Below are 27,322 nucleotides of genomic sequence, written 5' to 3'. Positions count from 1 at the left end.
TAAATAGTATAGCTCAGAACATCAACAATGGTTGTCATGTTTTAAAAATCAGCGTGTAAGGAGGGGAACGATGAGCGCCAGAGCTCTGCCAACATGATGAACCCCGATTGGCTCTTTCCCGGACTGAACACGCCCTCTTCGACTGTCAATTTGTGTCTGAAATCCAACGTACATATTAAAAACACCCGAAAATAAGTTGCAATAGGCTTATGTCCAGATAACATCAAAGACTATAATCTCAAGGTCGGGGGAACCAGGGAACGGGTATGAGGTCATCCCTTCATTGCCCCGATTCTCTTCTTTTCTTTGTTCTTCAAAAGCGCAGTGTCCAACAATAGATTCTGTACCTTGAATGCGTGCATGTTAACTGTTCAAATTAAAGAGGTGTTCGATTGTTGGATGCACCCAAACAACTGCCGTTCATTACATTAATTGTCCATATCAACCACCATCGTTACCTGTGTTGTGTCTTGCGTGTGTGGTCTTCAAATTAAAGCATCCAATCAGTGTACGATCGTCGGATGTGCGCCAAAAAGTGCCATTCATTAAATTTGCATTCTGGTTCTCGATCACCCTTCACTGCTCCTGTTCAGTCAAGGGGTAGGCCTATATCATGTTAAACTTGCCCCATCAGATGCCAACCTTCCAGTCACACTGCAGAGGATGCAATTTCCAGTCAGACTCACATGCTCGATGACCATAAACAAATTACAGGACCAAACATTTGACAAACTCGGAATATACCTCCCAGCCCCTGTGTTCTCCCATGGCCAACTATATGTTGCATTTTCACGTACAAGAGGTTACTTCTATATATCTATCAAAGTGGATAATAATTCCTCACAAGGACTATTCAGCAACGAGACACACCCAAAATGTCATCTACAGGGAGGTCCTTTGGAAAACCAAGGACAGGTAACCATAGTGCATCACATCCCTAATGACACCCTCCCCAGCTTCCCATAACATCAACTATTATGCCTCATCCACCTTTTGCCACCCATTCAACTCCGTGCGCTGCACGGGTATACGCTAGTGTATATTATATATATATATATATATATATATATATATATATATATATATATATATATATATATATATATCCATATAATCTACTATATAAATGGCAGTCCTTCTGTCCGTGTCTGTCTGTCTGTGTTTTTTTTTGTGACGAATAAGCTCCTAGACCAGTGAACCGATCTTGATGAAACTTTACACATATATAGAACTAACATTCAGCTCCAGGATGCGCTAAGTGGATCTCCATAAAAATGAAAAAAAAATATACATATATAAAATAAATAAAATTTCCATTAGAAAAAAAAATGGCTTTCGAATAGTGCGCCGGCGTATTAATCATAACAAAAGGCTTCATGGTTAAAAACGCTAGGGTTTTTTGAAATACAAAATGTTCATATTCGTTGACTTTTTAAACACACACATTCTCCTCCTGTTATTTGAATTCTCGAACTGCATGCGCAAGGCAACAGCCAACTGCTGATCGATCTGCTCATGAAAGAGCCAGGCAAGCCATAAAGGGGGTTAGGGAGACAATTGATAAAGGGAAGATAAATGATGAGTGAGTGAGGGCCAGCGGGCCTGTGTGTATGGAGTGAGTGAGGGCCAGCGGGCCTGTGTGTATGGAGCGAATGTGGTATGCATGGTGCGATGAGCGATTGGGGGGGAGGAGTGATTCCCACCCAAGTGACCCCAGGGTCAGAGTAATGTGAGTTAGTGGGTTAGTCAAATTGACAAAAATGGAGGTCACTTTGCTGTTGGTGCGAATGTGGGCTCGAAACCCGTTTGGAGGGGTGCAGAAGTCCTGTTGACGGGCTGGGAGCGTGGCTGCGAACGGTGAGTATCGCTTAGTGGGCACAAAATAGGGCAAATTTCCCGGGTATTTCAGCGAGAGAGAGATATAGATATATATATATATATATATACATACATATATATATATACATACATACATACATACATACATACATACATACATAGTATAAATTTGGTGACGCTGACTGTGCAGTTAGCAAATCTCATTTGAATCTCTCTCAGAAATTGCTCGTTGGACACAAAGTCTAACCAGCGAAAGCCAAGGATTCTCCGAAGAGACCAGCTACCAAAGGAATTAAGTCGCTGTCTCAGATTCCAAATCAGAGTCTCACATCTATAGAGCAAGACTGGAAGCACCAAGGACCTGAGGACTCAGACTTTCGTCCTCCTGCACAGGTACCGGCAGCGCCACACCCCATGATCCAGTGAATCCATGACTCCCCAGGCTTGACCCAGACATTTACTGACCTCTGGCTCAAAGCCAGCAGAGACATGCATATCACTGCCAAGGTAAGTGAATCTCTCTGTGACCTCAACATCCTCACCCCAAACAGGTACAGTCAAGATAGCAGCATCCAAGATGTCATTGAAAGTCTTGATCTTCGTTTAGACACAGGAAACCCGTAATGCCAGTGGCTCCGACTCCTCATTCAGCACCTCGAGGACCCCCAAAAGGATATGCAGAGTTTCCGCAAAGACGACTGCATCATCTGTGAAATCAAGGTCAGAGATCTTGACATTCCCAAATGATATGCCGCTGCTTGATCTCTCCGACATCCTCCCCAGAATCCAGTCGAAACAAGCATTGAAAAGTGTGGGGGCCAGTACACACCTCTGATAAACTCCAGTAACAACTGGAAATAAGTCAGAGATAGTATCACCACATCTCACAGCATTCTCAGGACAAGAATATAGTTCAGACACCAGATTGATCAGTTTTGGTGGCACCCCACAAAGACCAAGAATCCTCCAGAGGGCATCCCAATTCACGGCATTGAATGCTTTGCAGAGATCAACATAGGCTGCAAGCAGCCTCTGCCGAAACTCTCGTCTGCATTCGGTGAGGACCCGAAGAAGCAAGGGTATGGTAAATCGTTGACCTCTTTGGTGTAAAGCCTAACTGCTCTTGATGCTGGTGCTCAAGCAGATGGTGGTGAACCCAATGAATAATTATCTGAGCAAAGACCTTTCCTGGCTTTGAGAGCAGCGTCACTACTCGGTAGTTGTTGCAGCCCTGGCGATCACCCTTCCCTTTCCAGAGGGACAACAAGACCCCTCTTCCAGTCAGATGGGATGGTGCCTGTGTTCCAGGCAGAGCATATAACTGCATGCAATGACATGAGCACAGCATTTCCATCAGCCTTGAGAAGTTCAGCATGGATGCCACAGATCCCAGGAGCTTTACCCCATTTTACCCGGTTCACCGCAGCCTGTATTTCCACAAACAACGGTGGATCACTGTTTTGTCCTTCCCACTCCCGCCCGTTTTGTTGTGTGTTGTGTGTTCACTCTCATACGAGCCTAGACAAGGTATACAAAAAAACCAAAGAAAATCACAGTTGATTGGAGGGTCAGCAATAGGGATGGTAACACCCATGAAATCCAACTCAACAGCTGGTGCATTAGCTTGGTATAGCCGCTCAAAGTAACCGGTCTGGCGGGCCTTCACTTCGGACTCCTCTGTCAAGAGTCCACCTCCCTCCACTCGAACTGCAGTACACCGATGGTGTGAACACATTTTTTGGGGGTGTTATAGACATGAAGCTGGGGAGGAACACTTGGGGGAACACAATGCGCGAATTCCCGTCAGCAGCACGAGAATCACTTGACCTCAGGTGATAATCTACCCCTTCACAGATTCCTCGCACATCGGCCTCCTTGTCCACGTACAGTTTTATGCCTCAGCTCTGCCATTCAGTCTGGCCCTGCAACTCCGGTCAATGGTATCCAGTGTCCCCGAGACAAAATTCTTCTTCACCCTACAAGGAGTTCCAAGACATCCACTGGCAACATCAAGGACGGTGGTCTTGAAGGCACTCCACAACTCTTCACGATTCCCCAAAGCACCCAGACCCCCTAAATCCCCACTCATCTGTTCGCAAACTCCTCAGCTCCTCTCTCATCCTTCAGCTTACCAACATTCAGCCTAGGCTGGAATGGTACCATTCTCCCAGATTTAAGCTGCAACTTCAGAGTTCCTACAACAAGCCTGTGGTTGGTATTGATGAACTGAGCACTCTGGTAGACCCTGCAGTTCTGGATCATCTTCCAGCGACCATCAATGAGCACATGATCAATCTCCTTTGCCACACCCCCAGCATTGGAATACCAAATCCAGCGATGAGCCTGTGGGCATGTTGAAACCATGAACCAGCCATCCAAAGTCCATGACTTCTTGCAAAGTCAAGGAACGTAGTGCCATTCTGGTTCATATTTCCAGACCCATGAGGACAAACACATGCATCATAACCATCCCTCTCAGTTCCAGTCGATCCATTGAAATCCCCCAAGATGAGAAAAGTATGTGTTACCTCAATTATCATTTGAGTCAGCTTCTTGGACACAGCTACAGCAAGCAACTCCTTGGGCATGGTAACCATCAGAGCAATCAGACCAATAGTCGGTGTAACCACCTGTGATGATCTCTTCGCAATCCGATCTCTGAACCTCAGAGAGTGCTGCAATACCGATGTCCAAACACTTGAGCTCAGATAACAGAGACGGGTGATATCCTCTCTTGGGGATAGGACATTCCAGGCACCCACCTGAAGGGACCGCCTCAGGTTAACCCAAGGAGACCGCTGTCTGGTGGACGACACCTCATTACCACCCTGACACACACTACCACAATCTAACCCGGGAAGGTTACCCCATGGTTTTCTTCCCACCATCAAAGAGTAGGGGTCCTGAAGGCTTTTCCCCAATCCCATCACCTGGTGAGCTGCCCTGCGGAGGGCAGCAGCACATGAGTTACTCCAAGAGTGGGTTTTCAGATTTATTTGTGCTTTCAGTAAGTTTTGTGGAATGAAGGGTTTCACCATGGCTGCAGTGCAAATCCTGCCACCAACATCCTAATTAAAAGTAACCCAACTACAGGAGGACATCCACAGACACAGTTGGGCACTATAAATGGATGGCCATTGGCTCACAAGGAGCTCTTCCGCTCTTTGACAGGTTTTGTTTTTAATACTGCTGGATATCCATATCATACACCCTTCTGGTTCCAACCCCAATACTGGCCTTAAGTGGCCACCCATGGCCAGTAGACATGCCTTATTCTGGTGCACATAATCCAGCCCTGGCTGTGATAAACTGAGAATGGTACTCCCAACCAGAGAGAGGTTGAGGGTGCCTGCTAGTATGTACAGGATGTCTACATTGAAATGAAACTACTTCGAAGCCTTGTAAAATTTTGACTAATGCAGAGGAATATTCATACAGCTCAGAGTCAGTGTGCTTGAGTTTAATTTGGTATATGTGTCCATGTAATTTGGGTACATTGGAGTAAACATTCAACATTCGTAGCACGGACTAAGTCACAGCAGTACTCATTTTCTAACATCTCGAGGGTTATCGAGGCCGCTGCGATGTAATGTGCTCTTTCAGCTGAACAATGTCCTGCACCTTGTACTTCACATATACAATTTAGACATAAAAAGTTAAAAGGCATCAAAGTTGAATAATTTCAATGTGAACAGTGAACACCCTGTATAATGACAATTTATGGTAAAAAAAAAAAAATCAAGGGTGATTGTCAAATATTAAAAATGCTTTTCATGTCAGCTATATTAAGTTTAACAACAGATTATATAATTCTAGTTCCCTTAAAAGAAACTTTGAAACAGGAGGCCATTCGGCCCATCAAAGCCTGCGCTGTTATTACCAACTTATAGTTCTTTGTCCATGCTCTATCATTTTTAAATGCTGAGCATCAAACAAGGAAGCAGCATGTACCATTGTTTCAGTCTTTGGTCTGACTCGACCAGGGTTCAAACCGCCGACCTCTTACACTCAAAGCAGACGCAAAATCCATTACACCACCGAGTCTGGTTAAATTGATCCAATGCTATCCTTATGTTTTTGTCATCCAATATTTAAGATTAAAAGAGAAAGGTCACAGCATGTCAAACAATTTCAATATCCATGAACATATGCAAGGGTTTGCAATTCATCCGAATATTTTCCATTTTGTGGGCCAAGTCAGACATTTTTGACAATACCTGGGGATATCCTCCATCAGATTCAAACTTCCGATCCTGGTGAGAGATGTCATCTGATTGTCTTTGCAGATTTTCGGTGTTAATGAAGCCATCAATTTCATTTTCATGGGCTGGACCATTATAGACTGCAGAAGAGATGAAGTCATTGTGGATGTCCTGATGTGGCCCCTGAGACCAAGGCTCATTGGTGAACCTGGAGGAAGCTGCAATGTCCTCTTCATTGTGCCCATAGCCAACATTATCAAAGTAGTTCCTTTGCACAACTTGCGCAACTCCCCAGTTGTGCTTATTCCTTCCAGAAGCTTGTTCTTCTTCTCCTTGGGGAATGTTATCAGGATAAATCTGAACAGACAAGAAAAGGGTATAAAAACATATACTGGTATTTAAATGCTGGAAATAATCCTCAAACCTAAAGAAGCAACCAGGGTTACATCACAGCGATTGGGACGTTTTGGTCGAAAAGCAAGATTGACCCTGATCGTTTGACTTGAGCTTGTCAGTTCTTTGTTCTTGGGCCTAAGTAGAGACATAAATAATGGGGGTTTCCAGCATCTGTCCTGATCTCATCTTGTGATTAAATATCAGTTAAGCCAACATTAAAACCATCCAAGAAAAGTTCAAAAGGATTACTCTTTGGTTAAGACGCCAACATCATTAGCATCAACTTTCTCTATTTATCAGACGATTCCATAATCGTATAATCGTATAATCACCCGAGTGAAAAAGCAGTTGCACTTCTATTTGCAGATCTGGAGAGAATAAAGGTCTCATTCATATATACCTGGAACATGTCTATAAATGCTACCAAAACAAGAATCAGCATTTATTTGAATAATGACAAAACTACTAAGCCCTATATGCACTTCAATGGTAATGATAAGAAGAGCTCCCCCAGTCTCTAACCAGTGTTGGGCAGAATTTTTTTAATGAAGCAGACCTCCAAAAGCCAGTATGTCATTACTCATGAATCCTTCACTAAGCTGGTGACTTTCTCAGCCCCTTCATACCAACATACCATATTCATACCATCATCGAATGCCACATCTTCATAACTACAAATCGCTGTATACATCGCAATGATAATAAATGCCAGGAGACACCAGTGCTTCTGGCTTTATTTCATTTCCGCATGTGCGACAAGCTCCAGAATCACTCAATCTGAGCCAAGACGATCAGAATCAAACAATGAGTGAATTGGACAAATAAACACATTTTTGGCGGTCAAAATGCCACCAAGTTCAATTCCACAGTTTAAAATTTGAAATTCTGTTCAGATTAAGAGATTCTAGAGCTGATCGCATTTCAGCTGTCATGCTTATATTATCCAGAGTTATTATTGATATTATCATCTGTAATCTAGAGTTGTTGTCACACATTATTTGATACGCCGAACATTGGTTATATCCAGATGTGTCTGGATGACGGTTATCTCTGGACGGTGTTTATAGTCTGACCGATAGAAAATAAATTTCAGAAATTATTTTGTTTCCATCTTCACTATTATTCTGTGCAAAATCATTTTGATGCGACAGTATGAATTGTAATTAACGCTCCACCACACATCTGCCTTTTCCCTTCCGCTCACCTCACATTTACCTCTTCCCAAACCCCTCCCCCCTCTATCCCCATAAAACTCAGGATGTATATAGGCATTCTAGCTGAAATGCAATAAGCTATGGCATCTCTTAACCTGTACCAAATTTCAAAATTTTAAATGTGGAATTTAACTTGGCAAGTTTCGTTGGAGTGCTTGCTTGAGTGCTTAATCATGGTGGGCAGAATCCATTCCAAAGTACTCGATGCCAACCATGGAATTGAAAGGAATCGAGTCGTGAACAGAAATTGACGTCAATTCCGAGCAATTCCAACTTCATACAAATAAGGTTAATAAGCGCTTGTTTTGTTTGTTTTTTTTGGTCACTGTTGGGCATGTTCCAGTTACACATGGCCTGGTAATGTATTAATTGAAAAGGAACACGCTCCCTGTGGTGTCCTGTTTGCAAAATAGCAGCAAAAGCAAGTCACTTGCAAAATAAACATGCCCAAAAGGCGTGTTCCTTATAAACGAAGAGCAAGGCATTTAGAGTTGGCCAGTAAAGCGTGCAGATTGCTTTGCTGACGGACAGGTAGGCTCCTCCTCCTCCTACGTATGCAGCACATGGCTGTGGGTAGCATCATTGGCTGAAGGCACGACTGTGCCGCTGATGCAATACCGCTATTTCCAGCACAATGGTACTCATTTCGCAGACCACAGAAGGATTACAGGCTGAGTCAACCCCACCTGGGGTTAATTCAATGATACACGGGTTTGAACTCAGGACCCCAAGATCCCAGGCCAGCCACCCGAACCACAAAGCAAACACCAGGCTTTGATGGGTAGGCAATACATCGACTGATAAAGTTTTGACAACCAGTCCAGATGGCATCAGCCCACAAGTCCTAAAAATCTGCTCTTGCTCACCCTCTCTCTCTGTTCTATTCACCCTCTCATTTGCTCAAGATTATCTGTCATCTGCTTGGAAATCAGCAAATATTACCTCTCTGCAGAGAAAAGGTGCAAAAACAGATCCCTGCAACTACAGACCAATCGGCCTTCTCACAATCATCAGCAAGGTTATGGAATCCAATCCTTCCTCTTCTCCAATGGCTTGATTTCTGATCATCAATTTGGATCATCAATTTGGGTCCCTCCATCCTGGATATGCTGCTTCTGCTCTCCCAGCAATGCCAGACATGAAATCAGAGCCATATCCCAAGACATATTGTTACGAATTTGGAAACTTACTGCACTCAACATTCAGGTCCCGATAGAACAGTTATATCGGTAAGTGTGTGTTTATAGTTAGGGCCCCCTACCTGTGTCTCACGGGAATTACATGTGTGCGCTGCGGCGATTCGTTTGCAACAAACCTCCTTCACTTCACTCCACACACCGACGCCATCACCCACGTGCGTTCGGCCACGGACGTGGGCGGAAATTTCCATCGCCTCAGACCGGTACTCCGCCCAGGAAGGCAGGGGCGTGCCCCTTGTCCAATCACGCCACAGAAAGCGACTTTCCCACGGCACATCAGCCAATGAGGGTTGAGATGGCCACAGAAGGCGGCTTTCCCACGACACGCCGGCCAATGAGGGTTGAGATGGCCACAGAGAGCGACCTTCCCACGACGCCCCGTCCAATGAGGGTGGAGAGCGCCTCAGACGGCGATTTGCTCACCCTGGAGGAAAAAGGAATACAAGAAATGCCAGGCTGGGTTGTGGTGGTGGTAAAAAGGATCGAGGTGGTGGAGATCGTCGTGGTGGTAAAAGGGGGGGGGAGTAAAAGGATTGAGGTGGTGGAGGTCATCGTGGTGGTAAAAGGGTCGTGGTCGTCATCATCATCGTGTTGCGGGTCCGAGTCCCACCGAGCTGGATCATCGGTCGCCTCTGATCTTCTCATTTGCCTTGGTCGATTGGTGCATGGCCGGTTGGAGAGCGTGGTACCTAGTGCTTGGAGCGGCATCGTGTTGCGGGTGAGTCCTGCCGAGCCGGATCGTCGAAGACCACACGAGGTAGAGAGGTCCAATCACAGGCTCTGGTCTCGAGCTCACCTGTCCTCGAGCTGGAGGCCTTCAATAATGGGTCCATTTCTGTGTGTGTGTGTCTGTGTGTATGTCTGTGTGTGGGCCCGTCTTTAAGTAGCAACTGGATAAGTGCTTTTGCTTGTACATTGACTGCATTTATTATAGTCGGATAACTCTGCTCTTTGTGTGTTCCCTCCCCCCCCCCCCCGGCCCCCAATTATATATATATATATATATATATATATATATATATATATATATATATATATATATATAACAAATAATCCCGTTAAATGTTTCAGTGTTTTCTTTATTGGTTTAGCACGGTGTGTGTTGGGAAATTTGGAAGCGGCAAATTGTGCATTTGGACCGACGGACCTCGGTAACCATCCACTTGGGTTACGCACGGTTCGAGCACGCTAACGCTCGTTCCGCTCGAGCTCTGCCGAGGGTGAATTTCCCCGGTAGTTTGGACGACGTGGGTATTTAGGTAAATTGAAATTGGCAATCGACCCTATCCCACACGGTCGACCTATTGGCGATCTTCAGTCCGATAAGGGACCCGTCGGCTCCAGAGTTATCCGGGGTGACGACCTATAAATTCCGGGTGTTCGGTGGAGCAGTCTCTACTGCTCCATCTAGCGATCGTGCTCGTCGCCGATACCCGGCCCACAACAATATCACGTGCTTTCGATACGGTCTGGCACCCTGTCCTGCTCACCAAACTCTCTTCCTATGGTATCCAAGGCCATCTCCACTCATAGCTCGCAGACTTCCTCTCCTGTCACAGCCAACGTGTGGCCCTAAATAGAGTTCTCTCATCTCCTCTTCCTGTCCAGGCAGGAGTTCCTCAAGGCAGTGTTCTGGGCCATGTTTTTCTGGTTTTCAATCATAATCTCTCCGACTGTGGAAAATCCTCTTCATCACTTTGCTTATGACTCCACACTCTGCCGTACCATCTGTCATCCCTTAGATCAGCAAACAGCAGTTTCTGTGCTCTCTGCAGATCTGGATAAAATCACAAACTGGTCCAATGCATGGAACATGTCTCTCAATCCTGACAAATCTCACTCTCATTTTGTCTCTCCAAAAGGACCGTCTGGAACCCCCCCCCCCCAATCTACTTTCTCAATGATCCTCTTGAAAAAGTCCTTTCATTCAAGCTTCTGGGTCTCATTATCTGCAATGATCTTTCCCGGGAAAGCCACATTTCCAAACTGGCAACCAAAGCCAGTGGCCAACTGGGCATCCTCCGCCATGCAGTCATTCCTCAGCCCACCTGAGCTCCTGACCACGTACAAAGCTTTCATCCGCAGCCTGATGGAGTACTGATTTCCCCTCTGGGCTGGTGCGCCTGCCTCTCACCTTTCTCAGCTTCACGCTGTGGAAACCAAGGCATTTAGGATCATTGGTATCTCCCGCAGTGAGGCTGAGTCTTTGGGCCTCTCACTTTCTCACCGCAGGCAGTTCGGTGGTAGTTCTGTCTTCTACAGTCTCCTCTCCGGTCTTGCCCCCCCCCCCATTGCTCAGTCTGCGATATGTCCCCCCCCCCATATCCCTGCAGGGCGCTCAATGTCCTACAGCAACCCCCTTCTGATACAACTACCAAATCACGAATCACTGCTCACCCTCACTCCTTCATGCCTCTTTTTTCACACCTTTGGAACAAACTCCCACACTCTCTTCAATCCCACTCTTCCCTCCAGATCTTCAAAACAGCTGTTCACCACCACCTCTTATCTTCCCCCATCCAAAACCACAATCTTTTCTTCCCCCTTTAATGCACCCCAAACCCACCTCCTTCAAATTCCCTGCTTTCCTTCCCAAAAGTTCACTGTCATGTAAAGTCCTAAAAAGTCCCTGTGATGTCCATCTTGTTTACCCCGTGTTCCCCACCCCATCCCTCTCCCTTCCACAGATCTCCTATTGTCTCTGTTAACCACCGTTTTGTCCTTTCCTCTCCCACCTCTCTAGTCTCCTGCCCCATTGTTGTGCGTGTTTGCTCTCATACGAGCCTCGACAATGCATACAAAAAACAAAATAAAAAAACTCATTCAAAACATCCAGAGGTGCAGTTTGGAACCATTTTGGGAAGGTTAAAGACAGGCCGAAAGTTGCATGCTCACTTTGTTCAATGTACCTTGCCCATCACTGAAATACATCCGATATTCTAAAACATTTGAAAACCAACACCAGAGAGAGCACATATTAGTGATGGCTGAGAATGCAGATTCAGAAAAACCAAAGTCTGCAACAGCAACAAGTTTGCTTTTGCAATCGACGATTGAAAGCACCTTCACCCCGGTAATGCTCCAGTTCGCTGCCTTCCCTTCACATGGTCTTCCTGACCCTTCATGCTGCCTTTCTTTCCACCAGCCATACTCGCTCCGCTCTCCCCCTCCTTTTCCTACATCCCCCACCCCCTAAGCATTCTCATCAATGAAGCAGACGGTCAGTATTTACCAATCATTAATATGTGACCAGACAGGCCCTACCCTTGAAGACAGGGGAACGGGAGAAATGCGTTGTGTGGGTTGAGATTGGTCTTCTTCCTCTTCTACACCCCTCCTGTTCTTTCTTTGTTCTCCTCTCAAATCCACTTTTATGTATGACTCGTATGTGGTAGTTACCATTTCATACACCACACAGTCCAATTCGGATCCTTCTCTTCCCCAAATTTAACATTCATCACGTACATATCGGGTACAAACCAGCTATTCGTAACAAATTCCCTTTCTTTCTATTATTTATTAACCCTCTCATATAGCACCACACACAACCACATTTCAGACGACAGAGGAGATAACAACGTTCCTGCTTTCAAATGTGCTGGGTGGGAAAGATGCTGGATGGGAAAACCTGTTAAGGAGGAAGTAGAATCGACTCAGGAGAAGACTCAGTCTTGAAGATGATTGACAGCAAAGGAAGCATTGGCTGGTGAGTGCACCATTGAGGACACATTGTTGCATGTTGAAGGGCAAGCAACTCTTGCTCCTGGGAACTCCACCTGCCACAAAACTTTAATCCCTCGAGTCTCCACCCCGCTCAAGCAGCTTTAAAAAATGAAGCACTAGACCATTCATCCGTTGATGTTGGAATATGCAAGGTACCAAAGTAAGAAGCTGACTGCCTGTTCATGCTGAGAAATCGCCTGCCATAACCAATCGCGCTGGGGCTAGGACAAGCTGCACCAAGACTGGGAAAAGTAGTGCTGGGCAGGCGGCGTTATGACCAGGTGTGCACAGAGCAGAGGAGCGACAGCAAGAGACCCACGAGTGCCCAAGCGTGGGAAGATAGCAGTGACACACACAATGTCTCTTGCTGTCCTCGAAGAACACCTATTTATCCTCCTGGACTCGTGGTCGGCAACCCAAATAACAAGGAGTCATTTTTTCAAATTCGGTCAAAACCGCGATATCTAAAGAGCCACAATGCATGTAAACCCTATTTCAATAATTGAATAACAGGAGAAAGACACACACATTGATTTGTAATGCAATACATGTTTATCGAGTTGGTATCAATGAAAGGGGCAATAAAATTTTCTTCAGTACATTGAATCAGCTTACCCATATTTACCTCTGCCACCAAAGGAGGAAGGAGGTTATGTTTTCACCTCTGTGTGTGTGTTTGTTTGTCTTTTTTTGTGCAGGATATCTCAAAAAGTTGTGGACGGATTTGGATGAAAGTTGGTGGCCAGGTTAGGTGTGTGACAATGAAAAATTGATTAGATTTTGGTGAAGATCCAGATCTGGATACTGGAATTTTAAAGTGATTCTTACCCATTGAGAGATAGGGCCATAATGATATATAGCACGATATCTCAAAAAGTTATCGATGGATTCCGCAGAAACTTGGTGGACAGGTTGGGTATGTGACAAGGACGAATTGATTCAGCTTTAGTGAAGATCCAAATCCATATCCAGATAACAGAGTTTTTCAATTGTCAAAGTGATTCTTCACCTTTGAGAGATGGGGCCAAAAACGATATATATATATATATATATATATATATATATATATATATATATATATATATATATATATATATATATTTTTTTTTTTTTTTTTTTTGCGGGCCGGGGTCCGGTGGCAAGAACGACCACTAGGTGGGGGAAGTTACGCCGTCTCCCACCAGACTCCTGGAATTGTATGCCGTCACTCAAGGATAATTCCGTGACGCGGCGGGTCGCTGAACCGACCGTGGACGCCAATACTTCAACCGCGGGGCGTCGAGTCTTTTTGTCTCGAATCAATTTACCTAATTAACTACACAGTTTCGACTACCGGGGAACCACGCCCTCGGTAAGCCTTGCCCGAACCGGGTCACCAACTACGGTAGAGTACCAACTACCAACTCCGGATCGGATGCAGCCGAGTGGAAATACCAAGGGCGTACCAGCTAGAATGAACAGATTAGCGGGGATAAAGACCCGGTAAACTCAGATCCGAACCATACTGGACCAATGAAGGAAAAGACAAAAACGAACTGGGAACATTTCTGCAATAATATATTTACAATCAACTTACAAAAGGAGGACACAGAGCAGACTTGCGCGGGAATAAAACAGGCAAGATTTATAATGATCAAATAAAAACACTTATGCAATTCTACTTAAAGACGGCACCACACACTCAGACGAAAATAAACCCAAACGTATGGCAAAGGACCCCCACAGCCAGAGAGGGAGGTGAGCTGAGGTCGCAGTTCTTTCGGGTACCTGACCGTTGGAGGGAAGGAATGCTCCGTGGTGCGGCACATGTCAATGGTCGTGCGGCTCGGTCCACGGCCGCACGCGTGGAGACCGTGTCTGCGAGGAGCCCGGGTCGAGTAGAGCGGAGTCCGAGGCGGGGATCAGGGCTTCCTCCTTTCTTTCGCTACCAGCCGACGAACAGTCTCACTCCAACGCTCTTCACTCCAACGCTCCTCACTCTAAGGGTTGCATCATAATTTATAGATCTCCCTCAGTGGTGAGGGGCCTTGGTGAAGCTGACGTCACTGTCCGCCCTGATTGGATGGGGCTTCCATGGGTCCGCCCTTTCTGGGCAGGGTTTTGGCCATGCCAGGAAGCCCGCCCACTCCACGCGTGTCTGGATTCGCCAAAAAGGTACTGCACAAAGATTTTGCCTCAGAAAGCGAGAGGAAGGTATTGTGGTTCAAAATGGAGGGATATAAAGATTTATTAACCTAACTAAAAACCATCGCAACGCACCTCTTTTTGCTTTCCCACTACACACAAGGTAGGAATCTATGTACACATATACTTAACGGAATAACTGACTTTGGGACAACTGTATGTATGCACATGGTTCCCAGAACCGTAACAATATAATATAATATATATATATATATATATATATATATATATATATATATATATATATATATATATATATATATATATATATATATATATATATATATATTCAATTCGAAAATTTATTGGGCCCGATATGTTCTACTGGATCATTCATTGCGTGGCAGATGTTTGCGCTCTACCGGGTGCCCTTCTAGTTTAGTGTGATTTCTGCTGTAGAGTTTCTTTGGAAAGTCTTTCGATGTTCGGACAGTATGCTGTCGTTTTCATTTTCAAGCAGGACTTTAAACTCACCTCGTTCAATTGGTTTCTCAGTGTGCTTTTTATGAAATTCATCCTTGAAAACACTTGCTTGCACAAATAAGTCGATCCAAAGATGGACAAAATGCCAAATGCATATCTCTTCATGTTACTACAGGTTTCCAGTAAAGAATTCCAAACTTAAAAAAACAAGACCAAATTGTGTTTGAAGATCATGCATTTCAGTCTATCTGTGTTGAAGTGCCAGGGTAAATCTGTGACTTTCTAGATTTTCCAGTTTGGTCACTAAGCTTCGGAATTTATAACTCCACATGTCCTTGTCCTGCAAATCGGCCAGTTCAAGTTCTAGTTCTGCTTGGTCTACTCCTGTAAATGCTGAAAAGTTGAGTACAGAAGTGTCTGCTTCAAGGGGCTTCAACACAAATGATTAAGTTGCCCTTTCCTTTCTGAATTCCTGAAATCACCCTGCGAAGGCTTCTTGCATTTCCAGTTTCACATTTTTTAGGTTCTTGGTGTCAAGCTCATAGTTTGTCTCCTCATTGAATTGTTTCAGTTGTGGGAAATGAGCCAGCAAACCTATCTCCACGTCTCTCGCAAATGATAGCACCTCTTCTAAAAGCAAGTGAGCTGTGTCTCCCTTTCCTTGCAGCTTTCTGTGAAGGCCATTTAAAAGTGAGGTGATGTCTACCATGAAGTGACATCTCTGTAGCCACTGAGGATCTGTAAGTTCTGCATATTCACAGCTCTTTTCCTGCATAAACACGTTCATGTCTTTCAGACAGGTTGCAAAACACACAAGCACTCTTCTCCTGGAAAGCCACCACACCTTGTTGTGCAGAAGAAGGTCCAAATATTGACAGTTGACCTCTTCAAGAAGTTCACAGAACTGCTCTTCAACCCTTTTGCCATTATTTTGTTGACAATTTGTATAACCAAGGTCATCACTTCTGTGATCTCTGGTGGAAACGTTTTTGCACAGAGTGCTTCTTGATGAATGATGCAATGAAACGATAGCAAATTACGATCCAGTGTTTTTTGCAACAAAGTAAACCCCTTGTGTGCCCCTTTCATATTTGGTGCCCCATCAGTCACGACCGAGATGATATGGCCTGTGCTTATTTATTTCATCTTCAGGCAGTCAACAATAGTTGAGAAAATATCTTCTCCCCTTGTTTAGCCTTTGAGGGGCAGCAATTCAATCAGCTCCTCTTGGGGTCCTTCGGAATTCACGTACCTGCCGAGAAGAGCAACCTGTGCAATGTCATCAACATCACATGACTCGTCACAAGCAATAGAGCAGTCCTGAGCTGAATCAATGTCTTTAATCTGCTGATTGGTAATGTCTGGTGCCATTTTTACTGTTCCGTCCCTCACTGTCTTTGCATACAATGGCATGTCTCTAATTTTTTGAACAATTTCATTTTTGTTTTGGAAATCACTATACAGCTGCTGTGATACTTTGATGAAGCACTCTTCTGTATATTCACTATCTGTGAACGGCTTTCCTCGTTTCACAATCTCTTGAGTTGCCACATAACTTGTGGTAGTTGTGCTACTCAGTGATTTCATCCATTTAGTGAATGCGTTTACTTTGGTCTGCTTGGTGCTTCAGCTCCTCTATGGCTCTCTTTATGGCATCTCCAACTGGATATTTTTCGGCAAACGTGTTTTTTTTTGAGAAAATGTCTCTTGAGATTGGATTTTTTGTTGTTGGTGAATTTCTCATGGCAAATGAGACATAAAGGGAGCCAGCCGAACTTGGTATGAACGCGAAGGATTCAGTCCATTCATTTTGAAATTCTCTGTTTTCCTCTTCGATTTTCCTCTTCTTTGAAGCCATTTCACAGTTGACATTCACAGTACCACTGATTAATGTTACAAACTTGTTTCCTGAAAATAATTAAAAGACTCAAAATGCTGATGCAGTATCAGTATTCATCAATACAGTTCATATGTGGAACAATACACATACACACACACTGTTGCAACTGTGGGTATGTTCCAGTTGCTAAGTTTACGTCTAGCAGGTCATGTCAAAGCAACCACAACTGCCAAATAAGTTCACAGCCTCAAGCAAGTTCCCGGGCCTGTTTGCCATGTCACACTACTCGTTGGGACTGTGGAATTAACTGAGGGGGGTTGGCGGGGGGTGTGGGGGGAATTCCAAGAGACACCCACGACCTAATTCGGCCGAGGAAACCGTTGAGGTAACGAACGAGATCTGAACTGCTTTATCATTAAACTACAACTACTCTAAACCACCAAACAAAGCAGCCAGAATCAGTGGCATCCACCCTAGACCAATTATCCTGACTATAATTCACAGACCGTTGTTTGTTTGTGTAATTGTTTGTCACTCTACTCTTCGAACAGTTCTGGGCCGATTCCATCCAGACTTGCTACATAGGACCAGCATGACCCCACTGAGTGTGTCGGGGTGTTTTATCTTTGCTGGTGGTCTTGCGGGGGAGGGGATGGAGCAGGGAGGACACAAATTGTCTATGCAAATGTGTATCGTGTAGCACCACCTCCAGGTGCTGGAGGATATTCCAAGTCTCTACCATTTACAGTATAGTATTCTGTTTTTCCACATTTTCCAGTGCAGTGAGGTGTTTTGAATAATTATAAACAGTAGGTATTTTTGCTTCATGCACGCAACCCGGGGTTTTATTTATTTTTTATTTCAGGAGCAATTGAGGCAGCAGTCAGTTGCTGATACACCGCCCAAATAAAGGTATGTGTGAGAAGAACATGTTGCATGCTTGCAACAAGATTGCCCATCGGGCAGCGACTCTGCTCATATTTAATAACACGAAAATACGTACTCGGGGCAAAGATTTCATGAAGCAAAAAAACAATCACCCTTCACCCTCTACTCAATACATAACTTCGAACAAACCAAGCGATTGGTGGATTACTTAATTATGCCAATCTTGGGGCCCAATCAAACGATGAGATAAACATAGGGGATTTTACAAGAAAATTAAGCGATTTCGTCAGGCAAACCGGAGGTAGAAGCATGCAGGGGTCTAGGCAGTTCAACTCCCTTGCAGAGCAGTCATTCTCAGAACAAAGAGGGAAAGGAGAAATGCAGCTATCTGCGTGGCGCAACTCATGGCTCTACCTCCGGGTTTGTCCGACCAACTCTCTTTCTTCCCTGATCTGTTATATTCTGCATCCTCAAAGGTCTTTCTTCACTGATCTGCCCGTCGCATCCCATTAGTATCTGATTGCATGCAATCCTCCACTAAACTTTCACTTCTCCAGATTGGCAGTAGCATACGCTACACTTAGACAGGCAGCAGAGAAACAAAACTGAACTAGAATGAAACTCGGCAGAGCGCATACCTCCACCAGGCTGAACAGTTTATGTTTTGTATCCCACTGAGAGGCTGGATCTGCATCCGGACCTGAACCAAAATATAAATCAGCTCGTTCTTGTCACCTACCCAACGGATCCACCAAGTCTTGCTATAATCTGTCCACAACCTTTTGAAATATCATGCCATGTATTGTTTTTGGCCCTATCTCTCAATGGTGAAGAATCACTTTAAAAAAATGTTTGTATCCGGATCTTCACCAAAATTTAATCAAATAGTTGTCACACCCCAACCGATTCACCAAGTTTTGTCCGAATCCATCCATAACCTTTTTAGTTATCCTGTGCTCACAGACAGACAGACACACAGACACACAAACAGGGGTAAATACAGAACCTTTGTACACATTCGGTGGCAGAGGTAATAATGTGAGAAACCAATGTATACAGTGAAAAACAAAAAGAAGAAAAATAATAATAAATAATGAAAACTTAATGAAGTCATGTGCACATAAGTTATACCTCACAATTGTCTTCAGAATATCCTTTTTTGTCTCTGAAGCCACCTCCTTCCATGTAACCGTGTGCACCAAATTCTGCATCGTCGGCTTCAAAGGTTTGGCTGACATTATCAGAGGACAGTTCTTCACTTTCTTCCAGCTCCGGAAGGGCAGTGGATAGAAGCTTCCGCAGCTAGAATAACATACAAGGTGAAAATTAAGTGCAATACACTTCTTCAAAACAAACAACGAAAAAAGCTTATTTTGAAAAATTTATTTGAGCATATTTTTCGTTACCCTTCATCTTCAACAAAGAAATTTGCCAACTGAGCAAAGCCAATGCTGAATAGACCAGTTGCCAAATATCATTATTGAACAAGAATTGGTCTCACCTTTCTCTGCTCTCACATAAATCATTACAATGATATAGTTTCCATAGAATCAACTAAAGAACTGCAACGCTTCATTGTTCTACAGCTTTTATCCTGATATTTGCACACCAGCGCTCTGCTCTGGCTTTTTTGCTCAAATCTGCGGAGTCGATCGACTTTTTATTTTAGGTTGGAAGTATCTTCTTCTTTAAAAATGTGTAATCCCAACCGCCCCAATCATATATATATATATATATATATATATATATATATATATATATATATATATATATATATATATATATATATATATATATATATATAATTATAGATCCACTATGTGGATATATCCACTATGTGAATTGCTGCTACTTAAGATCCCTTCTAAACATGAAAAGCAAATCAAATGGATGAAATCTTTATTTTTTCAGCACCAAATCTTATAATGAAGTGTATGCTTATAAACAAATTAAAGTTAAAAAAAAATTACAACCCACATCTGAAATTTGAGTTCATTTGTTTCCATCATCCTATAGTAGATGATGAGGTCAATTTGACATCTATAAGGCCATCTCTACATCCAAACTGAGCCCCAGTAATCATTTTTGAAGACAAAAGGCATAGGATTTGAATCCTACATTTGTAATAAAATTGACAAATTCCAACCATCACACCAGCAAACAACTTGCGCACCACAACAATAGTAAGTTAACCATACATGCAAGATAAATACATTTCTCACAAATTGACATCTTTCACAAAATAGCTGGAAAGCATAAAAAAAAACCCCAAAAAATTGCAAACTTTACGGTCGTTGCATCCAGGGGATTCCAGAAAGCTACCTGACAGAACTTCATGATACACAACATCCGTTTGAAAGGACAATCCGATATCAAAGGAAAACCAAGAATTATGAGCGCAAAGATGTTTCCCCTCCTACCAATCATCAAAAATTAATATACTGTTCAAAAAGCCGGGGATATCAATTTTCATCAAACTAATAGACCTGGGAAATTTCAAGTACACTTCGTATTCAGATGATACCAAACAGTATAACTACTCCTTTACAACCACAAGCCCATTATTTATTTTACAAAACAATTGTCACCATAAGGAAGAAAGTTTTCATTGCAAGAGAGTGAATTGCCAGATGATGTCACTTGAGCACATTGATCTGTGGCAGTGACAAGGTCAATATTAAAGTTAGGCTGTCTTTTGTGCATGTTTAATCATTGGAAAGCACTGTGTTGTTGCTTGTGGCAATGCTGACCGAAAGCATTTCTGCATAAACGCCAAAAAACGGATGAATCAGCAAAGTGTTCTGGATTCAACACAAAAGTGAACATCTCGTGGCTTTCCAGCACAGCAGAAAGGGTAAATATCATGACAGTAGCATCCAAAACAATTAATGAATTGGTCATAGGAGAAGGGACGACAAAAAAAAAAGACTCGACACCATCATTGAAAGACTTCAACCCAGGAGTGGGCGACAGGACTGGGGTGTGATTTTAAGAGTATTCTCTCACTGGTTCTACAGCCCTACGGATGGTGAAGCCAACAAAGAATTTGGTCTTGACTCTCCAAAGCAATTCATGGGAGCAGCTTCTACAAATCCCAACCTGCCTCTCCGATATTTTAACAAGTATTTAAAAACTGTTCAAATTGAAAACACCTCCATGCTTGTTCAACACCAATTTGATTCAAACTAAAATAAACACCTAGGATGCTCAGAATATTGGAAAACTAGCAGAAGCCAATGGTAAAAAATACCACAATATAAAGAAAAAGAAACCCTTTTTATTCTTGCGCTGGGTGAAAAAGCTCAAAAATTTGAAGGTTGCATGCATGTATGTATGTATGTATGCAAAATACTGTATATGATTGGGGCGGTTGGGATTACACATTTTTAAAGAAGAAGGCACTTCCAACCAAAAATAAAAACTCGATCGACTCCGCAAATTTGAGCAAAAAAAGCCAGAGCAGACCCGGTCTCAGGACAACGTTTCGCCAGCTTCATCAGGCACACTAGATGTCTCTCCCCTTGTTTGTTTTTGTGACCAAGTGGAGACATCTCAAAATAGGACTGGGTTTACCTCACTTTTCATTACCTCCCGCTTTGAATTATTTTCATTATCACACTTTTGATTTGTGTTTATAAATTCATTATTGTCGAATTTCTTTGTGTTTGTTTGTTCATTGTGGGTTCGAGGATAAATTTGTGTGCTTCCATTCTGGTAAAGCGCCTTTCCCGCTTCTATCCCGTGTGTGTCGTAACTGCCAAGAGTTTCGGCTATTCACCTCCGTGTTAAAACTGTTTGGCTATCCGTCCAGGCTTCGTGTTAATCGGCTTGAACACGACAATATCAATAATCATCCCCTTTGAGAAGTTTCCATGCTACAATTTTCAGAAACACCACAAAGCAAACATACAATTGAGAAAAAAAGAAAGAAATGGTCAACAAAACATTTTTACAACTGCCTGGTTATGCACAACTTTTAACGTTGTTACACAATTAATTTATTTTACGATAGTACCGAGTCCCTTGGCCTGGGTGTTCACATTGCCCCACTATTTTTGCTGTTCCTTTTTAGGTCTTCTCTGACGAGATGACCTAATAAAACCAGTCTCGATGTCCGTCCGTCCGTACGTACATCCCCATTTTTTTCTTCTGATTTTCTTGATATTTGGGTAGATGTCGATGAGGGATGCACGACGGTATGACCTTTGACCCAATTGTAGGTCAAGGTCAGGGCCACTCCAAAGTTGCGAAATCGTCCATTTTCAAAATCTATCTCCTCTGCCGTTTATGATCCGATCTTCGAAATTCCTTCGGATTCTGATAATATGGAACAATATCTAAATTTGGTCAGGCCGCTTTTTAAAAATTCGTCCTGGTTATCGAGTCACGTGTCTTCAAAGTTGGTTGGAAAAATCGTCGATGTGATACGGTCAAAAAACTTTCGCCCAATCTTGATGAAACTTTGTATGTAGGTAGGGGTCGATGAGTGATGCACGGCGGTATGACTTTAGACACGATTGAAGGTCAATGTCAAGGTCAAGGTCACTCCAAAGTTGAAAAAAAAATCAGCTAATTTCAACATTATCTCCGCCATTTATTAACCGATCTCGGTGGAATTTCCAACGGATTATGATAGTAGGGTACCATATCTGAATCGGGTCGGGTCGTATTTTTCGAATTTGTAATTTGATTTCTGAGGTTTTCTATCCTTTTTACTCCCAGGTTTTCGTCTGTACGTTGAACCAAAAGACAAGACGACATCGAAGCCATTCTAAGCCGATCAGAGATCCACATCTTCAGAGCTTCAGAGATGACCGTCACGCCCAACCGGGGGTAATTTTTTCTATTGCGTCCTGTGTTCTAGCTCTTCCACGAGTCTGGACTTTGTACAGAAAACAAAAACCAAAAAAAAAAAAACAAAAAAAAAACCTTACTCCCACAACAATCCTTTGACTTGAAATAAATCACGTTCTTGAGTTACAAACAGATACACCCTCTCCAAACCTCATTTTCCCTTTCAATCTCTTCCTGTCGATCAGCACCATCATCATCTTCCTGAAGCTGTAATCCCCAAAAGTCTTCAGACATCGTTACAGCAGCAGTTGAGCTGTTAAACAAACAATGTTATTTTAAGGCCATTGAACACAACCAACAGATAATCTGACATACAAGTACAAGGAAACAAAGCACAGCATTCTCACAACTTTGTACACTGCAGTACAATTCAGGCAGCTCAGAGTACTTCCTACCTTTATCATTTAGAATTTAGTATGCAAGCTTAAACCAATCAGGCAGAGATGGCTTGAATAAAGAAATCTTTTCTCAGCAAAAGTGGGGAGAGCATTGCAATAATATTAGCTCCCTTGCAAGGAACTTCGACACAAGAAGGGGCATTAAAAAGCCCATCAAAGGCTGCATGATTATTACCAACCTATTGTTGATTGTCCATACTATATCCTTTTTAAATGCTGAGCATCAAGCAAGGAAGCAGCACGTACCATGGTTTAAATCTTTGGTATGACTTGGCTGGGGTTTGACAAGCCAACCTCTATGACTCAGATCACACTCTCTAACCATGACACCACGGAGGCTGGTATTGAACTTCAAAAGCACCATTGCTTCAGAGTTAAGATGTGAAAATATCATAAAATCTGAATCGAGGAAATAAAACAAAAAACTGGTTGAAGCAAAATTTAAAATAAAATAAAATGAAAACAAAAACATTTTGGAGCTAGTATGGTTGTACAAAAGTAAATCGTGCAGTGGGAACGAGTACAGGGTTATAGAGGTGGGTCCAATAGGCCAACGAGCTTGGTGTTGGTTTCATGGCTGGCTTGGGACCTTTGGGTCCTCAGTTTGAGCCCTGTTGGCTGCTGAATTAACATCAGGTGGGGTTTACTCAGCCTGTCTTTCTTCTGAGGTCGACGAAATGAGTACCAGTGTACTGGTATAGGGGCATGGCATCAGCAGCATAGTTGCGCCCCAACAAAATGATAGCTACAAGGCAGTCGAGCTGCCATACACTAGAAGAAGAAGAAGAATAGGTCAACTCGATATTCTGCAAAAAAAGGGGAAAACGTGAGGGAGGGTTGGGGGTAAAACGTGAGGGAGGGATGGGGGTAAAACGTGAGGGAGGGATGGGGGTAAAACGTGAGGGAGGGATGGGGGTAAAACATGGAGTGATTGGGGTAAAACGTGGAGTGATAGGGGTAAAACGTGATGGAGTGATTGGGGTAAAACGTGATGGAGTGATTGGGGTAAAACGTGATGGAGTGATGGGGGTAAAACGTGATGGAGTGATTGGGGTAAAACGTGATGGAGTGATTGGGGTAAAACGTGATGGAGTGATGGGGGTAAAACGTGATGGAGTGATTGGGGTAAAACGTGATGGAGTGATTGGGGTAAAACGTGATGGAGTGATTGGGGTAAAACGTGATGGAGTGATTGGGGTAAAACGTGATGGAGTGATTGGGGCAAAACGTGATGGAGCGATTGGGGTAAAACGTGATGGAGCGATTGGGGTAAAACGTGATGGAGTGATTGGGGTAAAACATGGAGTGATGGAGGGATGGGGGTAAAACGTGATGGAGTGATGGGGGTAAAACGTGATGGAGTGATGGGGGTAAAACGTGATGGAGGTAAAACGTGATGGAGTGATGGAGGTAAAACGTGATGGAGGGATGGGGGTAAAACGTGATGGAGGGATGGGGGTTAAACGTGATGGAGGGATGGGAGTAAAACGTGATGGAGCGATGGGGGTAAAACGATATGGAGGGATGGGGTAAAACGTGATGGAGTGATGGGGGTAAACGTGATGGAGGGATGGGGGTAAACGTGATGGAGGAATGGGAGTAAAACGTGATGGAGTGATTGGGGTAAAACGTGATGGAGTGATGGGGGTAAACGTGATGGAGGGATGGGGGTAAACGTGATGGAGGGATGGGGGTAAAACGTGATGGAGTGATGGGAGTAAAACGTGATGGAGGGATTGAGGTAAAACGTGATGGAGTGATTGAGGTAAAATGTGATGGAGGGATGGGGGTAAGGGGGATGGAGGGATGGGGGTAAACGTGATGGAGGGATGGGGGTAAAACATGATGGAGTGATGGGAGTAAAACGTGATGGAGGGATTGAGGTAAAACGTGATGGAGTGATTGAGGTAAAACGTGATGGAGTGATGGGGGTAAAACGTGATGGAGTGATGGGGGTAAAACGTGATGGAGTGATGGAGGTAAAACATGGAGTGATTGGGGTAAAACGTGATGGAGTGATGGGGGTAAAACATGATGGAGTGATGGAGGTAAAACGTGATGGAGTGATGGAGGTAAAACGTGATGGAGTGATGGAGGTAAAACGTGATGGAGTGATGGAGGTAAAACGTGATGGAGTGATGGGGGTAAAACGTGATGGAGTGATGGGGGTAAAACGTGATGGAGTGATTGGGGTAAAACGTGATGGAGTGATTGGGGTAAAACGTGATGGAGTGATTGGGGTAAAACGTGATGGAGTGATTGGGGTAAAACGTGATGGAGCGATTGGGGCAAAACGTGATGGAGCGATTGGGGTAAAACGTGATGGAGCGATTGGGGTAAAACGTGATGGAGTGATTGGGGTAAAACGTGATGGAGTGATGGAGGGATGGGGGTAAAACGTGATGGAGTGATTGAGGTAAAACGTGATGGAGTGATGGGGGTAAAACGTGATGGAGTGATGGAGGTAAAACATGGAGTGATTGGGGTAAAACGTGATGGAGTGATGGGGGTAAAACGTGATGGAGTGATGGAGGTAAAACGTGATGGAGTGATGGAGGTAAAAGGTGATGGAGTGATGGGGGTAAAACGTGATGGAGTGATGGAGGTAAAACGTGATGGAGTGATGGGGGTAAAACGTGATGGAGTGATGGGGGTAAAACGTGATGGAGTGATGGGGGTAAAACGTGATGGAGTGATGGGGGTAAAACGTGATGGAGTGATTGAGGTAAAACGTGATGGAGTGATTGAGGTAAAACGTGATGGAGTGATGGAGGTAAAACGTGATGGAGTGATGGGGTAAAACGTGATGGGGGTAAAACGTGATGGAGTGATGGGGGTAAAACGTGATGGAGTGATGGGGGTAAAACGTGATGGAGGGATTGAGGTAAAACGTGATGGAGGGATTGAGGTAAAACGTGATGGAGGGATTGAGGTAAAACGTGATGGAGGGATTGAGGTAAAACGTGATGGAGGGATTGAGGATGGGGGAAGACAATGAAATTGCTAAATAAGTCGCTTCATGTAAATCATTGGTGAGCATCGATACGAGGGTAAACACAGGAATCCACACCCGTGGACAAACACCTCTCCCTTGTCTAATTGAGACAAAACGTCCCAGACGCGGTGGCCATCATATGAACCTTGTGCCATGAGGTTTCGCCCTCTACCCTCTCTTCACCAGAAGACATTATTTTAAAGTCACATCCACCAAGGCAACTTGTGTTCGCGATACACGTGTTACCAGACAAACTCCTGTTTCTTCCCGACTCGCAAACAGTATTTGGCTCTGGTGAGCATGGCGACGATGTTCACATCTTATTGACGTTCATGAAGTAACGGTTAATGATCACAGGAAATCACATCGAACCGTCTAAACTAAACTAACCTTCTTCATACCGACCTTTGCAAATTGGGGTACGCGCACCAGATGAAAGCACGCGAACTCTACCCCAGCACGCAACGACGTATTAATATAAGGATAAGAGTCGAAGTGAAATACCACAGATTGTAATCCTGTCACGAGGCCGAAATCGCGCTTCAAACTCGCGCGCGACGCGCCGATGACGTCACAGACTCGTCTCACGAACCTCGCAAGTCACGTCATTGAAGCTGGAAAATAATCACAATGTTAAACCTTTGAAGTATCAAATCCATTAAAGCTTCTATGTGTGGAAAAAGAGCGATATAACTAAGAAGCATGCAATTTGATGAGAGGTTATACACCGCCTGAACACGTTTTTACTTCAACGTTCCAATAACAAAAAGAAATGTTACTAATCACTTGCGTGGCTTGTTTTATTAGAGTATTGCCCTTTGTTTGCCTCCTCAATTGTTCGTTTTTCGTGACAGTAGTTGGGTGTGTCCCGTTAGCGAGCGGCTTGTCATTGCTTGCCAAGCGGCTTGCTTGTTTGAAAGTGTTCAAGCAAGCACTCGAACGGAGCGGAGCGATCAATATAAAGGCATTTGTTGTGTTTGAAGCGGCTCGAGGAAGAGGGAAAGAAATATAAGGAAATGGGAGTCAGAAGGAAATAAATATAAAGAAATGGGAGTCAGAAGGAGGATTCCCTTGCCGAGCTTATCGATGTGCATTTTTGAGGAGGTGTTTTGGATGTTTGTGTTTCTTGAAGAATCAAGACAAGACGAAAATTAGAATAACAAGTTC

The 27,322-nt window shown here is 43.7% G+C and overlaps 1 protein-coding gene across 18 annotated transcripts in view; it reads right to left on the bottom strand.

Annotated features, from left to right (window-relative positions):
• CEP152 (centrosomal protein 152) overlaps window positions 1-26,737 on the bottom strand; it is a 177,380-nt gene extending 150,643 nt beyond the window's left edge. For 12 of the 18 annotated variants that reach the window (XR_015050285.1, XM_085849972.1, XM_085849982.1 and 9 more), the window contains exons 1-4: window positions 26,561-26,720; window positions 22,913-23,015; window positions 19,040-19,210; window positions 6,057-6,398 (exon numbers count right to left, since the gene is read on the bottom strand). Coding sequence is in view for 17 of the 18 variants with exons in the window: in XM_085849972.1 (XP_085706098.1) it covers window positions 6,057-6,398; window positions 19,040-19,210; window positions 22,913-22,996 (597 nt within the window). In the remaining variant the exon portion in view is untranslated. Of the gene's footprint in view, window positions 1-6,056; window positions 6,399-19,039; window positions 19,211-22,912; window positions 23,016-23,406; window positions 23,560-26,545 lie in introns of all 18 variants that reach the window. The other 6 variants (XM_085849976.1, XM_085849973.1, XM_085849975.1 and 3 more) reach the window with 6 other exon arrangements.
• Window positions 26,738-27,322: the final 585 nt, after the last annotated feature.

The sequence above is a fragment of the Eptatretus burgeri genome, chromosome 12 (genome assembly GCF_056783735.1).
Source record: "Eptatretus burgeri isolate ZD-2024b chromosome 12, Ebu_testis_v1, whole genome shotgun sequence".
Classification (NCBI taxonomy): Eukaryota; Metazoa; Chordata; class Myxini; order Myxiniformes; family Myxinidae; genus Eptatretus; species Eptatretus burgeri.
This window is presented reverse-complemented; position numbering and strand designations above follow the sequence as displayed.